The sequence below is a fragment of the Mesocricetus auratus genome, unplaced genomic scaffold (assembly GCF_017639785.1).
Source record: "Mesocricetus auratus isolate SY011 unplaced genomic scaffold, BCM_Maur_2.0 Super-Scaffold_100028, whole genome shotgun sequence".
Classification (NCBI taxonomy): Eukaryota; Metazoa; Chordata; class Mammalia; order Rodentia; family Cricetidae; genus Mesocricetus; species Mesocricetus auratus.
The window spans coordinates 10,001,213-10,018,177 of record NW_024429209.1 but is presented as its reverse complement, the minus strand read 5'-3'; the positions used below and the strand labels follow the sequence as shown (position 1 = coordinate 10,018,177).

Here is a 16,965-nt window from a genome sequence, read left to right as displayed (position 1 = left end):
GCCATGTGAGGAGCTGTGCTGGTCACTACAGGGCAGAGGGCAGCAGTGGAATTCTGCTGGCTGAGGATGTGGTGGTTAAAAGAAAGAATCTTAAGCCAGTCACACAAATCATCAGAGTTTATTTCCTGGGGCCTCTTGGTACAAAGGGCAAAGAATTGGTCATTTAGTTTTGAGTCCAAATCCTTTCCCTACATCTGGATCTGTGAGACTCCACAGGGGAACTTAGAGCTGCACAGAACATCAGAACTAAGCTTAAAACAAACCAAAACCAAAACAGAAAAAAGTGATTGTCAGCTCTCCCTTCTCTGCTGAAAAAAGTTATGTTTTTAAAAAATGTAAAAGAGGCTTTAAAAAAGGGCTAGGAAGATCTTTCTGACGTAGGCAGCTGGCTAGAGGGATGAATGGTGTGGGGACAGTCCCTGTCTAGGTGCAGGGCCTGGCTCGAGCCCCTCCTAGCTGAATAAATAACATCCCATGGTAATGGAATACCTGGGCACCATGGGGAGGTGGGGGAGTGGAGCCTGTGGGTGTGGGCACAGGACTTTGCTGGAGGAGGGGCCACAGAAGCCTCCACGAGGCCTGGGATATGGGCTCAGAAGAGGCTGCCGGGTTGTGCCAGGACTCCAGGTGCAGGAGGGGACAGCAGTTCTCTCTTCTAGCCTCTAGGATCAAGGGCAGACTCAAGACGAGGTGTTCGCATCACTGCTCTCAGGCTGACTGCTGGCCTCCTTGTCTGGAGTACTTCCCTCTGCCTGTCCTTCTGCAGGGGAGAGAAGTAAGCTTTAGACACATTTACACACTGAAGCACAGGGGGTCTGGAAGGACCAGGCAAACTAATCATGTGGTCAGCATCTTGAGCAGGCTAAGAGCTGGGGAGGAGGTGACCCAAGCCAGAGAGGCACTAACCTGCTCTCTCATGTCTCCCTCTTACCATGGAAGGGCCGGCAGGGATGCTAGTATAGTAAAGTCAGGGTTACAGACAGGTGCTAACAGCGTGACATGAGTGTGTGCTCTCTAGTGGGGGAACTGTGACTGGTAAGAAGAATGTGCTTAGTAAATGGGAATTTCGTTGAGGATAGTAGAGCAGACTCAACCAGTCTGGCTCAGGAGTGTCCACCACGGCCTGCACATCCCAACTAGAGGACGCACACATGGACTGCCTGACTCAGTAACCACTGCCAGCACCCAGCCAGAAACCTGGGCTGGGCTGAAGTGAGGGACAGCGGTAGGCTGAGAGGAGCAACCTGGCCTGCTCTCAAGTCCCTGTGTGAGCTGGGTCTCCTCACTCCCAGCATCTTCAAGCCCCACTGGGAGGCGGGGCCAGCAGCTACCTGACAGCAGTGTACCCAGCTTGTTCTCTGTCCTCAACCTCCCAGAGTCAGCATCCTCCACAGAGCCTGCTTAAGGGCAAAGCTCAATCAGTCGTGCAGTCTCCAGCCCCAGTGACACGGTGGTGCCACTGAAGGTCCATCTCATTCTGCCATCAGGCCAGTCTTTACGTCTGAACTGAGCTCTGGGTCTGGCCATTGCAGGCACAGACAGTCCACACAACAACCTGAAGGTGTGGTTGGGGTCAGGAGACCTATGAGAAAACAGGCTCATGGGGAGAGTTGATGGATGTACCTGTGACCAAAAGGTGGAGCGCCTCTTACTGCTGTCCAACATCTTCCACTGAGTGGCATTCTCTGCAGTTAGAGGCTTGTTGGCATGATGGCCTGCCAGTGCCTGGCATGGAGTCTTGGGCCCTGAGTGCTAATGAAAGCAAATACTGTGCCCAGAACTTGGCACTGTGGCTCAAGTATGTGCCAGTCTGAGCCTGCCTGGCATTAAGCTACCTCCTCTGAGGATGGTGACTGAACCAAGGCTCTATTCCACAAGGTTCTGGGCCTCTGGAGGCTTAACACCATGAAGGCAACCGAGGTAATATTTGCATCAGCAGATTAGCTTCGCTTTGAACTCCACATGGTCTCTGCTCTGTTACTCTGTTGCTAGAAACTGTAGCAGGTCACTTTGCAGTAACCAGCCTGGCAGGGATAAAGACATTCTAAACAGACTGTGTCCCTCACCTGGGTTGTCAGACTACTGAAACAACAGACCCCAAGAAACTAGGTATGCCCCCAGGATCTGCTGAAGAAAAGCCTAAAGCCTGAGCCAAACAGAGGGACTTTTCTCCTGGGAAGAGCTCTGCAACTTGTCAGATCCTAAGGACAGTAGACCCTAAACAGTGAAGGGTCCATGACTGGCAGAACCACACCTTGTGCAGGACTGCTTAGCTATGCATAATTCTGGCCTCTGCTCAAACCTGCCCTCATGCCAGGGTCCCAAAGATGAACCTGGAGGGGTCACCTGATGTCTGTGTTCTTCCTCCCAATGTGTCCACACTGAATAACTTGCCTTTTCCTGTTCTTCATATTAACTTGGCTCTTTAAATGTCTTTTAATTGATTTTATTTTGACATGTGAGTGTCTTGCCTGCGTGTGTGTGTGTGTGTGTGTGTGTGTTTCTTGCATGTACATGTACCACATGCATGCATGGTACCTTTGGAGATCAGACAGGGCACTGGGTCTCCTGGAACTGGAGCTATGTACAGCTGTGAGCAGCTATGTGGATACTGGGAACCAAACTTGGGTCCTTTACACAAGCAGCAAGTGGTCTTAACCACTGAGCCATCACTCCAGCTCCTAATTTGGTTCCCGTAATTGGCATACTTAGGACTGATATCTGAACCTGGCTTATTGGAGTATAGGATGTGACCCTAAGTCCTCTCTAACAATCATACCTCCTCTGTGCCAGCCCCAGCTTCCCCTTAGTTGAGGAGAGGGTCCTCTCCTATCAGCCCCAGGGAAGAAAGAAACTGCTACCCAGGGTCAGTGCATTGTCCTCTCCATGGCTAGCCTGTGGCTTCTCTTCCTCTTAGGCAAAGGAAAGTGACATTTGCTCCTTGTCCCTTGGAAGACACCAGGGACAGATAGATTCGTACACAGCACACTGGAGAGTGCTGACACACTGAGCAGGCCACAGGCTTGGGGAGACCACATAGCTAGGACCTCTTAAGCCTCTGAGGAATATGGTCCCATCCTACTCATTGTGCATTGGCTCTTGGAAGTTGTGACAGAGAAAAATTCTGGGGCCCTTGGCCTGTTAGGTCAGAATCTCAGGGGTGACATTTAAGGCTCTGTCCTCTATCTCTGTGACTCTGCTGGGCACTGAAATGCCTGGAGACATTTTATTGTGAGGCCTCCTCACAGAGGCTTCTCATAGCTGATCACTTTGCACCAACTCTACAAAGGTGCTATAATCCATGGTAGAGAGCACGGTTCTGTCTTCATGTCTCCTTTATAGACATCAGTCAGAGCCGGGCATTGGTAACACACGCCTGTAATCCCAGCCACTCGGGAGGCAGAAGCAGGCGGATCTCTGTGAGTTTGAGACCAGCCTGGTCTACAAGAGCTAGTTCCAGGACAGCCTCCAGAGCCACAGAGAAACCCTGTTTCAAAACAACAACAACAAAAAAGAGCTAGACATCAGTCACCATGGCTAGCAAGCATCACGTGTGTGCTGGGGGGAACCCAGACACCACAAAGACTCACAGTTAGGGTGAGCAGTGTTGTAAGGGCCTACATGAGGGGACCAGCAGCTATGATGGCCAAGGAGGGTGAAAAGCACCAAACAAAGCCGATTAGAGCTGACGAGAGCACAGAAGCCTTGAAGAAACTGTTGGCATTGTGCCTAGTGTGCCAGCTGGACACACTGCTCATTCGGCGGGGCAGTGAGCAGAGCAGTCACTGAGTAGGTGCCTGTCACGTGCCAAACACTGCTAGTCACAGAGGGCATGAGACAGCCTGGGCTGGAGCAGCTGGGGATTGGGGGGGGGGGGAGTGCTTACAGGCCATGGAGACAAAGGAGGCAGGGGCTCCCCTGCTAGAGACGAGCTATGGTCAGGGAAACCCCAGCATAAAAGGCACCACAGTGAGAAGCAACCACCACATATGGACCATGCAGTTGGTGACGAAGCCCAGCCCAGCTTTTGACAGCCCGCAGGCCTCTACTCTGGTTGGAAGAGAGAGCAAAAAGTGGGGAGTGAGAGTTGAAGCCGCAGATGGACGTAGCATGGGCACTGTGGAGGTGTCCACACCTGAGCAAGAAGGAGGGGCCAGACAAGGGAGGCCGACGGGGCCTCAAACAGGACAACTGGGTGAGGTTCTGAGGCTAAGAGGCAGGGCACTGTCTCATGGCATGGAGAATGTCATATGAACTACAGCCATTTTCTATTACATGAGAAGTAGGGTCCCTGTCCCCAACATCTCTGTTCTGTCCCCCTAAGTCACTTCTGGGCATCGAGGACCAAGAACTCTAGACTGGGGCCACCCAGACAAAGATAATGTTATGGCCCTACAAGGACTGATGCCCCTGGAGTTTCACAGGAGGAAGACACAGTGTACTGTGGAAGGGGCGTGGATGGCAAGCATGGCCACGGTGCCTGCAGCAGAGAACTGGGAGGGGGAGGGAGGGAGGGAGGGAGGGAGGGAGGGAGGGAGGGAGGGAGGAGGGAGGGAGGGAGGGAGGGAGGAGGGAGGGAGGGAGGGAGGGAGGGAGGAGCCTGTGGATCTGAGCTGAGTAGGGTGTCCCAGGCACTACTGGGTGGTTCCTCTTGATCTCGTCATTGGGTCATTCAGCCTGTGGTCACCAACTACCTGCCATGTGCAGGAAAAAGAGAAGCCCCTCTCTCCTGGAGCTCAGAGTCACAGAAACTTTGAGGGAGACATGGCTGGGGCAGCACCTCAGCTCAGGGCATCTGCTAAGCTGGACTGAGAGTAAAGGGACAGCAAGTGGCTCTAGCTCCACTGGGGATGCTCCAGATGGGCAACAGTGAAGTAAAGGCCCTGACAGGGAAGCTCTGCACCTTGACAGAACTAGACAAGGGTGAGTGGGGGAAGCTGTGGGTAACAAGGCCTGAGGAGAACCCAAGGCCAGGCAGGCTGGCAGCAGTGCATGACTTCCGTGGAGCACTGGAGAGCATCTTGGCTCTGAGGTGTTACCAGGGAGTCTGGGGCAGAAGCCTGGCAGGACTGGATAGCTAACAAGTCCTTCTGTCTGCTGTGCAAGGGCAGAGACCCCTGGTGAACAGCAGGTAATATGGGGATGGAGAGGATGAGGCAGAGGGAGTTAAGATATATCACAGAGTTCTGAAGTGTCCTAGATGCTTGCCAGTGCCCCCAGGACCAAGATGCTGGTATCCTCTAACACAGACATTGGCTAGGCTCTGCCACTGACCATGGGCAGCCCAATTTAAATACACTTCTCTGAGGAAGTTGGGACCTGGAGACTAGCAAGAGCTAGCAGAACACCACCCGACCTGCCCACTGGGATGCCCAGCATAGGCTCTGACCTGCCCCCTCACCACCCGACCTGCCCACTGGGATGCCCAGCATAGGCTCTGACCTGCCCCCTCACCACCCGACCTGCCCACTGGGATGCCCAGCATAGGCTCTGACCTGCCCCCCTCAAGTGCCAGCTCGCCCATGTCTCCAGCTAGCTTCCGCACGCTCACGGCCTCTGAGTCACCCTGGATGTCAGGGACTGCATTCCGACGGCCTGTTCGGTCACAGGAGATGAAGTCCGAGTAGGAGGACTCGACCTCCATCATGCCTGTCGCATCGCTCCTCAAGCCTGTGGGGACAGGAGCAAGAGAGCAAAAGTGAGGCACTGATATCCTCTGACAAAATGACACAAGTACCTTTTCCACTGGAATTGAGCACAAAGCACAGGAGAAAGGGAACCAAAACCACTGCAACCCCGGTTAGACTACTATACACACTGATAGAACAGCATGGAGCTGGGTGATGGTGCATGACTGCAATCCCAGCACCTGGGAGGCAGAGGCAAGATCTCTGTGAGCACTAAGCTAGCATGGTCTACAGAGTGAGCTCCAGAATGGCCAGTGCTATGTAGAGAAACCTTGTTTTACTGAAGAAAAAAATAAAAGAACATGTGTGAGGGCCAGAAAGAGGCTTAGTGGGTAAAGGAGCTTGCCACCACACCTCATGACCTGAGTTCAATCCCCGAAAACCATGAGGTAGAAAGAGAAAACTCCTGCAAATTGTCCTCCTCTCTCTCCTCTCTCCCTCTCTCTCTCTCTCTCTCTCTCTCTCTCTCTCTCTCTCTCTCTCTCTCTCTCTCTCTCTCTCTCTCACACACACACACACACACACACACACACACACACACACACACACACGAGAACATGCATTCACTCTTTATTCAAAGTAAACCTGATGACCAGAACTTCCACACTTACCATACCCTGTGCCTGGCACTGTCTAGGAGCTACAGAGAGAGCAAAGAACAAGTCAGTGCGTTTCCCACTGTTCAAAGTTAAAGTTCATTGTATTCAGCATCAAGCTGCCATTGCGTAGGTCATGATCATGTGTCCAGGGCTTCAAGAGAGCTACAGGGATGGCCAGGACCCAACCAAGACTCGGTCAGGAGATACCATGTCCATCAACATCCAAGAATGGTGTAGGACGAATCTGGGCATAGTGGCTTACACCATGCTGTAATTCCAGCACTCAAGAAACTGAAGCAGGAGGATTGCTGTAAGTCTGAGGTCAGCCTAAGCTATGCAGTTGCAATAGAGAGCTCTGGGATAATAGAATGAGACCCTGTCTCAAAGTAACAATTAAAAATGTAACAAGAGAGACAAAGAGTGTCCTAAGAAAGGAACAGCAGGTCCTGAGGCTCTGAGAAAGGACAATGGGGTAGAGTGCAAGAGTAGAAAGGTCTTGCAGGAGGGGACGAGGACACTGAGGACAGACAGAGGCAGACCACACCCTGGAGGGTTTAAGATAAGGTCATGAGGACAAATTGTACATTTCAAAGATAATCCCAAGTCCATGTAGAGCAGAGCCTAGATGGGAGTAAGTTAAGAGGCTTGTGGGAGGCCAGGTGTGAGAAGGCAGAGGGATCAAGCAGGCACTGAGACGGATTCTAGACACAACCCGAGGAACAAGGCACTATCTGGCTGAATTTTGGTTTTCTGACATGAGTCAGGAGGTAGACAGAGAGAGGCATGGCTACTGAAATAGGACCCACAGAGGAGCATGTGGGTACCAGGTGAGTGGAAAGCAACTGTTTACTAGATAGTTTCCTGGCCGGCTTCAAGTTTCCCATGAGCCCTCCAATGGCAAAGGTGAGGCAGGCACACGGAGGAGGCTGGAGTGGGAACAGAGATGTGAAATCAGGAACACTACAGCCCTGTGGTAGACAACACTCTGGAGCAAAGAGAACCATGGATGTAAGGAGGAGACACTGATATTTAGGGGTTGTGTCATACATCATATGTACATGTACGTATTGTACATCACAGTCTATTCTTTGGAGCAAAGGCCAGTTTCCCCACCTGTAAAATGAAGGTGTAGGTAGTTGGGGGGGGAGGGCAGGATACAAATTCTGTATAAGGCAGTCCCCTCAGAATCCAGCAGATGGCGCACCCTGTCTAGATTCCTTAGTTGTGACGAGGGCCTCGGCTAAAGGAATTCCTGGTAGTGGTTTCTTCTGCTTGCTAGTCACTCTGCCTCCCACTTCCTCTAGAGAAACTGTTCAAAGTCCCAGGACAGGTAAATGGTTCGTTGCAATGGTGATAACACCATAGTAACAAGTACAAATGACAATGTCACCAGTTAAAAGAGTGACAGGACAATCATTAGGCACTTGTTTTATATCCATCACTCTCAAGGGCCCTACCTAGTAAATAGCACTGTGTATCGCTTTATAACCTGACTTGGAAAGGTCTCGGGCAGATCCATGTGGCTCCCAGGCTCAGATGTTTCCCCATGTGACACCAGCTGCCCATGAGATGGGCTAAACTCTGGGCAGCCCGCATCATCTGTTGCAGCCCGTTTTCTTCATGAAAAGAGGGATTTGTGTCTGGGTTTCCAATGCACCAGACTGAAAGGCCTGAGCTTGGCAACTGAGCCAACCTGCTCTGTTGCTTCCTTCTAGGATGCTCTACTCAGCACCTGCTACAGAGGACTGCTCTATAAATAGGCCGGGATCACATTGCTTTTCACCCACCACCCACCCATTCTCTCCTCCTGCTGCGTATCTATGGGATGACAGAATGACTCCAGGGAAAGGCTCCGCCTGCCAGAACACTGCACTGTTTTTGCCTCTCTTCGGGATCTGATACCAGCAGATGGAGTTACCTGCTGATACGAAGTGCCAGCCTCTCTCTGGGGCACGCTCCCTGGGGCTCTGACCTTGCTCTTACTCTGTCTGACCCTAAGAGCTGCACAGACAGAAAACAGACACTGTTGGCACAGAGAAAGATCACCGCCAAGACCCAAAACCAATCCTGGAGAGCAATCGTCCCCATCCCTCAGGGGACAGTGATCCAAACACAGCCCTAGGGAGTTTTCAGCTCACACATAAACACCTAAAGCTCACTTTTCTCCAATTTTTCATCCTGTAGTGAAATAGGCCTGGAATCACAGCTACCCAGGGGGCTACGTGAGGATGATTGCAGGTCCAGCTAGCCTGGGCTACAAAGCAAGACCCTGTCTCAACAGATAGACAACCATGAGGAAATGTTCATGTATACTGTTAAGTAAAAATAAAATCATATAATCACATATACAAATATTTACATTATCAGTGATCTTTAAGTACTTAATATTTTCTCTGTTTTTGAGACAAGGTCTCATGTAGCCCAAGCTGGCCTTGAATTTACCATTTAACCACAGCTGGCCTTAAACTTCTGATCTTTCTGCCTCTATTTCCCAACTGCTAGGGTTACAGGTGTGCACCTCACCTAGTTTCTTTCTAAGTCTTCTTTAGGGAAATCGTTAGTTCTTCTTATTACTGATGGAGATGTGACTAATGGACTTCTGCATGTTAGGCAAGTATTCTACCACTGAACTACAACCCTACCCCATAAATTATCAAGCTTTAAGATATGTATGTAAGAATTGGGGGTATCCACTCTGCCCCAGACACCCTCCCCAAGCACAATATACCTTGGGTCCTTCCAGAAATATCTGTATCATACACAAGATTCTTCCCTTCTTTCTTTCCTTCCTTTTCCCTTAAAATTTTTATATGTTCATTATGATGGGGGGTGTGTGCTCACACACATGTAACATGGAGTGAGTGCAGGTGTAGAGGAGCCACACTGTCACACAATGGAAATCACAGGACATCTCGAGGAGCTCTCTCCTTGTGTTCTGGGTAGTCAGGAGGTCAGGCTTGTGAGGTGAGAGCCCTTACCCACTAAGCCATTTTGCTGGGTGTCCTTTCTTTTCTTTTGAAGAAAGAGTCTCATGCTGTGAACCACACTGGGCTGGAACTTACTATACACCCCAGGTGGGCCTCCAACTCACAGCAATGCCCTGCTCTAGCTTCCCAGATGCTAGGATTACAGGCTTGAACTATCTATCATGTCTGACCAAAACTTTATTTTTCATCTTGCTTTTCTTCATTCAAGTATATGTCTTAGAAACAAGTCCAAATTACCCTGAAACTTTGTACAATGTTTATATCAAAATGCTAAAAATACATATGCTGGGCGGTGCTGGCACATGCCCTTAATCCCAGCACTCGGGAGGCAGAGGCAGGCAGATCTCTATGAGTTCGAAACCAGCCTGGTCTACAAGAGCTAATTCTAGGACAGCCTCTAAAGCCACAGAGAAACCCTGTCTCGAAAAACAAAAACAACAAACAAAAAACCCGCTAAAAATATATCCAAAGTCCTCCCAGCCCTCAGCTGCCGTTAGCAGCTGCATGATCCTCTGCGGTCACTGCTGCAGACCAATTTAATTCCTCCCCACCCCCAAGACGGAGCCTGTTTCCTTAAAAGCAGAAATGCCACATCAAAGGTTCTGTGCTTTTTCACCGCCCTAAGTCCTGCCCAATTCTCCTCCACAGGCTATCTTATTTTTGTTCCCACCATTTCAACCCATCTTGTGCTGCTAAAATAAAATACCTGCATCTGAACCATCCTCAGCCCCGTTTCATGAGTACACAGTGTATACACAATCAAAATGTTAATGTCTGCAGGTCACTCTTTTATGACCTCTCTCCCAGAGGGCAAGCATGTTCTTTTCTTTGTTTCCCACTGTACCCAGAAGGACTTCTTCCCACGCCTGCATGCACTGGGCACTTCACTTACTGAACAGATAATGAACTAGTAACAGCCTGAGTCCTATTCCTGCATAGCCAGGCTGGGCCACATTCAGCACCCTGTGCACAGGACTCCACTCCACTTGAGAAAGTACGAAAACCGAATGGAGCTGGGGAGTGGGTCCTTCCTTCAGCTTCTCGGCTTGCTCCTTCTCGTTCTTCTAGGCCAGCACCTGAGCGACTGCTGCCCCATGCTGCGCTGTCCTCGTGCTCTTGTGTCCTCTGGTCGCTCTGCACATCTCTCCATCCATGACATGGCCAGCCACCTGCTCAGCACCGACTCTCATGCTGAGACAGACACTGAGCGACACCAGTAGGAACAGCATCATTCTGTTCCTTCTCAGACCTCTCATTTATTCGTTCTCCTGGGCAAGGAGCTACCTCCATAGCCTGCTGCCCAAGACAAAACTGTATGGCCCTCAGCTGACTTCTTCCACACAAGCTGGCCACGACAGAGCTTTCCTTTTGGCATTTTCATCCACACCCTACCTGCACATCAGGCTCACCCTCAGGTCCTTCATCCTCTGCTGGCATGAGGGACACTCAGAAAAATAGTCAGGCTCATGGTCACACCTGGCTCAGAAAGGATCAATGACTAAACAGAGTAAAGCAAAGCCAAGTGTGACTGTGCATGTCTGCACAGGAGACCGGAGGCAGGAGGATCACAAGTTTAAGGACATTTTTTACTATATACTAAGCTCAAAGCCTATATGGGCCACATGAGAACCTATCTTTAAAAAAAAAAAAAAGTAAGGCACATGCACTGATGCAGACACACATACTGACATGAGGGAATGCTTTCAATAAATGGCCACCAACACGTGGGTCTGTGTTGCTTTCTCCCCTTAGGCCTGGCCCATCCTGGATTTCCAGCAAAGCCATAGCTTTGATGCATTCAGGATCATGGCAGGGCCTGGCTCATAGTATATGCTCAACAAATAACAAAAAGCTTATGGCAGAGTCGAACTGAGAAGGACTCCAGAGCCTATCTAGAAAAGCCTCTTGCTGCCTAGAAACACTGAGACCCAAAGGAGAATGCTAAAGAGTCACAGTGGCTCCTTTCATCCCAGGAGGCAGAGGAGGTGCATCTCTGTGACTGAGGCTAGCATGGTCTACAGAGAGAATTCCAGACCAGTCAGGGCGACAGAGTAAGACCTGATCATAAGTAGGAGTAACAACAATAGGAGAGTGATCCACCCAAGGTTCTAGAATCTACAGGTCCTAATTCCTAGAGCCAGATGAGTGGTCCTGCTGGTATCACTGCAGTCAGAGGTCACAGGTGTGCTGTGGTAGAACTCATCTGCTGCATCTGTTGGGCCAGCTTCCTTACTCACCCCTTGGGGCATACTGGCTAGGGAGTAGCCAAACACTCCAAAGCTCCTGGGTTGAAGTGGAGATGCAGTGCTAATACAGGCTTAAGGGGGCTGGAAAGTTCCATGAGACGTGAGAGGTACCAATTAATAAAACATTGCTATGCCCCACTGTGGCCGAGGTAGAAGGAAAGCTTTCTTTCTGACATTTCACCCAGCACCTTTGTTTACTCTGCCTGATGGTGCCGCTGAGAGCCAAAACCCTACACCTCCTTCTCTGGTGCACTCACTGCTGGGTGGAATAGGAATTCTACCACAGGCAATCCTGGCCAGCATGTGCACTGTTTTACTTGAAAGACCTAACTCACAGGCCAGGTTTGGTATGTGATGAACTGTGGAAGGAGCAAAGGCTGGGTCCTGGGTCACCCAGCAGTGAAGGTCTGACCCCACCTTCACAGCCCTCCTCATACCGGAGGCAGGCAGACTCCCCGACCCTCCTTTTAGCCTCCTTTCCCCCATCATTATTCAAATAATAGAGTGTGACAGGCAAGTCTCTTCCAGCCTGCACATTTCATTGTCTACTGCACCTTCCGAGGGTACACACCGGAGACAAGACATTTACAATCTGGCACAAGAAAAGCATTGAGTGGGTATGGAAGGAGAGGAGAGGCTTCTCCAGCTGTACCCCTGGTTCCGTTACAGGTGGTAATTAAGGTCCGGGAAGTGACCTTGAGGTTAAACTGAAAAAGAAAAAGGTGGAGCACCAGGTGTGGTGACATCAGACTACAATCCCAGCACCTGGGAAGGAAAGGCATGAAGACTCCCAGAAGTTCAAGGCCAGCCTAGTCTACATATAGAGTCCCATAGGGAGACCTTCTCTCAGAAACCAGCCAATCAAACTAACAAAAATCCTACCCCACAGGAACGGAAAGTGGCTCAGAAGTAATCCAGGCAGAGGCAACAGCCCATCTGTGTGAAGACCATCTATCTGAGTCTGTGCTCCATGGGGTGCAAAGGACCAGAGCTCTCTGTCATATCCCTGGAGGTCTGGGGAACTCTGTGAGCTCTGGATGCTTACAGGGAACCAGGCTGACCCCAACACCCAGGCTAGAAGGAAGAAGCCCTTATATTCTGGGGTATTCTGGTGTCTCAGGGTTAGAGGCCAAAGCCACCAAAGGTGCTTACTCTTGTCCCCACAGGACGGCATCTCTCTAGTGTCTGCTTCTTTGCCTGGCCCTGTAAACTGAAAAGGCCCTGGGCTGTGCCAAGAGCTACAGTCAGCAGCTCTTAGTCTTCATTGCTAGGGCAGATTCCATTACAACTCCAAACTGCTGTCCAAATACATCTGAAAGGTCATTTCCTGCTTTGTTGTTTTTCCGTTAAAAAAAATGAAGTGTTTTGCAGAAGTTACAGAAAAAGCAAGCAGACTTTTCACAGAGGGCATAGGGTACAGGAGTGTGAAATGGTCTTGTGGAGAAAAACTGTCCAGCTTCTCTAAGGCCAGAAAGAGCTGTGAGTACCTGACAGAAAAGCCAGGATCTACTAAACCAACAGTCCTCAAACCATCTCTCTCAGGAAGCTGGAAGCAGACAGGCCACCAGGGCTGGCATCAAAGTGCTCCTGAGAGCGCATACAGTGCAGGACCCCAGAGCGCTCAGCACCCATGCAGAGAGTTACCCTGGGCACAGCTTTGATCAGAGGTACCAGCAGGCTCCCAGCCCTGAACAGGGAAAGCCCCAACTCACACGGTCAGGACACAGCAGTGAAGCCTGCTGTGGGAATAGTATGATGGGAGCAAATGTAGGATGCTGGACCAGACAAGACCATCAGTGACCCTGTACTGTTAGGAAGCAAGGACACCTTTCGGTTCAGTGACTTCTCTAGTCACTTTTCCTGGGGATGTGCTGACACTACACTCTCTGGATCTCCTGCCTCCTGCTGGGACCTGTACACCAGAGCTTCTTCCCCAAGTCCTTAGTCCTGTGATCTGTGTGCTCTTAGGGGGTGGAACCCCAGCCCCCACCTTTAAATACTATATGTTGATGACTCCCAAAGAGCTTCAAACTCTTAGAATGTATGAATCTGCTCAGTTTGTATGTCACTGGGCTTCCTCTGTCACCAGCAAACCTCACATGTCAAGACATGAGTCTGCCCCTCCCAGCTTCCCCCTTTCACAGGCTGCTGGAGTTGAGAACGTGGAGTCATTCTCCATCCTCCTCCTCTGCCTCCCACCTACAGTGTGTCACCTGATTTCATCACTTCTGCTTGCAAAACAGTTTCTGTGTGCCACTGTCTACCTGCTAAGTGTCATGCAGAGGCCCTCAAATGCAGTCCTGTGTGCCTCTTACCCCAAAGGCAATTTCCCATGCAGCCCCAGAGTTGTTCTGAAACAGGAGCTGGGCTGTGTGATTGATTCCTCTGCTGCATTCCACATCAGCAAAACCCTAGGCTCCCGTGTCAGCCGACGCCCATTCTGACCCCGCCCTGCCTTCCTCCTCCTCTGCCGATTTCCATCCCTTCTGTATTTGCTCTGCTACAATATAATTCCTGACCTCTGTCGGCCCCTTCCCTGCCCGGAAACTCTCTTAGCCACTCTCACCTCCCATGCACTGTAGGTAGACAGGTGACACCCTAGCCTCAAGTCTTTAAAGGTCCCTGCTCTGAGGGCCACAGGGCTCAAAACCACCAGGGTTCCTCTTTCTCACTGCTAAGGTCAAGAAAGTCTGGTGCCTAGAGGCTACTGCCTTGGACACAATTAGGGTTTTGAAGTCTAATTTCTGTCCCCAGAGTGGGCCTTATGGCCCTGGGACAAATGTGAAACACAGGTGCTAATAACTGCCTTGAGTGTGGCTGGGGGGATTCTCAAGGTTCACTAGACACAGAGGCTTTAAGAGGTCAGGTGGTCTCTCTCTGGCTGTAAACCAAGTCTAAGACGAAGAAAGCATCCATTATCATGGCTGTTTCTCAAAAGACAAGGGAGGCTCTGAGAAATCAGTACCTTGTCCAAGGTCACTGGCAGATGTGGAGCAAGCCCCAGTCTATAATCAGACTAGAGCACAGATGTGACCCAGAATAAGGCTTAGTGTCTAGTAAGACACTTTCTGTCATTTTTTTCTTGTCCCCTGCCCACCCAGCCACTCCAGTCTCTAGCCTCAAAGAAAGAATTTCAAAAAGTGGAACAGGAAACAGGGAAGGCTCAAGACAACGTTGTACTGTGCTTGCCAAAACAAACACCAGATGTACTTAACCACACTTAAGCAAAGTTCTGTGCTGAATTTTTCTCACTTCTGGTTTCTGGTTGAGTCAGTCTCACCATGTATCCCAAGCTGGCCTCAACCTTCTGATTCCCCTGCCTCAGCCTCCCTAGCACTAAGAGTACAGGCTGGCACTACCACGCCTAGTTTTCTGCATTGGATTTTGTGCTGGAGATCAAATTCTTTATAGTCTTTTCAGTGATGGTTGGTTGAGTCTATGAATTTACCTCAAAATTCTTAATACACAGCAATAGAAAAATAATGTAGGGTACTAGTTTTAAAAAGCTCACCCTCTTAACAGCTATGCCCTACCCTGCAGGGCTGTGCTGTGACTTATGTACAGTAGGGGGCTGGGATCTGTCAGCCGCTGGCATGAAATAACAATCGAGTCTCGCTGGATCCCAGCCCCCTACCATTCGTGCATTCCCTAAGCTTAGCTGGGGCTCCAGAGAGGAGCAGCCCCTGTACTGGGAGGGGAGGGCAGGAAGGGAAGTGAAGTCACTTCCAGGCAGGCTTGCCAATGTCCAGGGCTGGGCTGAGCTGCAGCTCTCAGGTGCCAGGTGGGCATGGTCTCCCAACCTTAGTGATCTCAAGTGCAAATGAAAGGGAAACAGCCCTCTATCTCTGAAGCAGTTGTACAACATGTCTACAAGTTGTCTGACACTCTGCCTAACAGGATTAACATCTAAAGGCGGGAGAAGGTTGGGATGTAATTCAGGGATGGAGCACCAGCCTAGTACATGCAGTCCTGGGTTAAAGTCTTAGATCATAAAGGAAATGAAAAAGATAATGGAGGGTCTAATTAAATCTTTTGGATGAGTTATGAACTGGCTTTGGGACTAACTTCTCTTCCTCCTCCTCTTCTGGGGATTCCACCCAGTGTCTTCTGAATGCCGCTAAGCTATACCCTAGTCTCTAATTTCTAATGTAAGATGAACGATGGTGTCTGATTTCTAGGATGAAGTTAGTGACCTCAGTCAGTATCAACTTGGCTCTCCTGGGATACCTGTCTTTAGCATTGTGCAATACAGGAAATTAAGGGTGCCACACCATGAGGAACGCAAACTAACTCCGGGAAGTGACACGAGGAAGCCTGAACTGCATGGATAGAGATGCAGCTGGCTATTAGATGCCCCTTGTTAATCCAGCCCTAGCCACTATCTGTGCATGAAAGATAAAAACCAGAATTACCCAAGCAAGCTGTCTGAAGTCCTGACCTACAGAAATGGAGAGAGATAGTAAGTTACTGCTGCTTCCACTAGCAGGCAGAGGTGATGTGCTATGCAACAGCAGAGAACTAGAGCAAACCTGAGTCACTTCCAGCTCAGGTTTCCTCTCCAGAGCCTCTAAGAGCCCATCAAAGTTACCCCCCAAATACACTACGTAGGATAAAAAGAAGCAAGATATTACTAGCTCTACAATATCCATCCATCCATCCATCCATCCATGTATCCATTCAAAACAATTTCACTAATCACTCACTTTGTGCCAGATTTGTAACTACATGTTACAGACATAAAAACAGCCAGACACAAGTCTGGCCTTGAGGAAGTTCATGGTCTAGTGAGGGAGACTGACTTGTACTCTTTAATGGGTGAACTATGTGGTAGGTGAATTCATAAAGCTGTAGAAGGAAAACACCCTACTAATTATGAGAAACCCTTCTAATGTAGACACTAGTGCATTAATGCATTATGCCCTAAGCCTTCCTTCAGGGTTTCAGATCACTTTATGAATATGGTTTCTCTGTGATACTGAGCATGTTGTAACCTGGCAACATTCTCAGTATCACAGAGTATGTGACTGTATGCCCTGTGCAAAACAGTTCCTTAGTCTTCTGCCTTTTCCCTAAAAATAAGGAAGGGTGACTGGCTCATTGGCTATGTAATCTACACAGTACACCAGTTTCTCCATTTGGAAAATGATAGCACCAAGTTTCTTAGGGCATTATGAGGGAAAAGTACAACAGCATGTGTGATGCCTTTAATGGTACTCCTGGTATTGGAAGTCAGACTGAACTGAAGCTCTTAACATAATTTTGTTTTGTTTGAGACAGGGTCTTTCTCTTATGTAGCTCTGGATGTCCTGGAACTCCCTATGTAGTCCAGGCTGGCCTCAAACTCAGAGAGAGCCACCTGCCTCTCTGTGCTAGGATTAAAGGTGTGTGCCACCATGCTCAACCCCAACACAATCCTTGTCATTATCAATGTCGCTGCTCACAATGG

At 49.8% G+C, this 16,965-nt stretch overlaps 1 protein-coding gene across 6 annotated transcripts in view; it reads right to left on the bottom strand.

The window, feature by feature from the left end:
* Nucleotides 1-102: 102 nt before the first annotated feature.
* Nucleotides 103-16,965, bottom strand: part of Pkig (cAMP-dependent protein kinase inhibitor gamma) — a 65,573-nt gene continuing 48,710 nt past the window's right edge. For all 6 annotated transcript variants that reach the window (XM_040733103.1, XM_040733107.1, XM_040733105.1 and 3 more), the window contains 2 exons: nt 5,501-5,670; nt 103-764 (listed from right to left, as the gene is read on the bottom strand). In XM_040733103.1, coding sequence (XP_040589037.1) covers nt 681-764; nt 5,501-5,647 — 231 coding nt within the window. In that variant the 5' untranslated portion in view covers nt 5,648-5,670 and the 3' untranslated portion in view covers nt 103-680. The remainder of the gene's footprint in view (nt 765-5,500; nt 5,671-16,965) is intronic.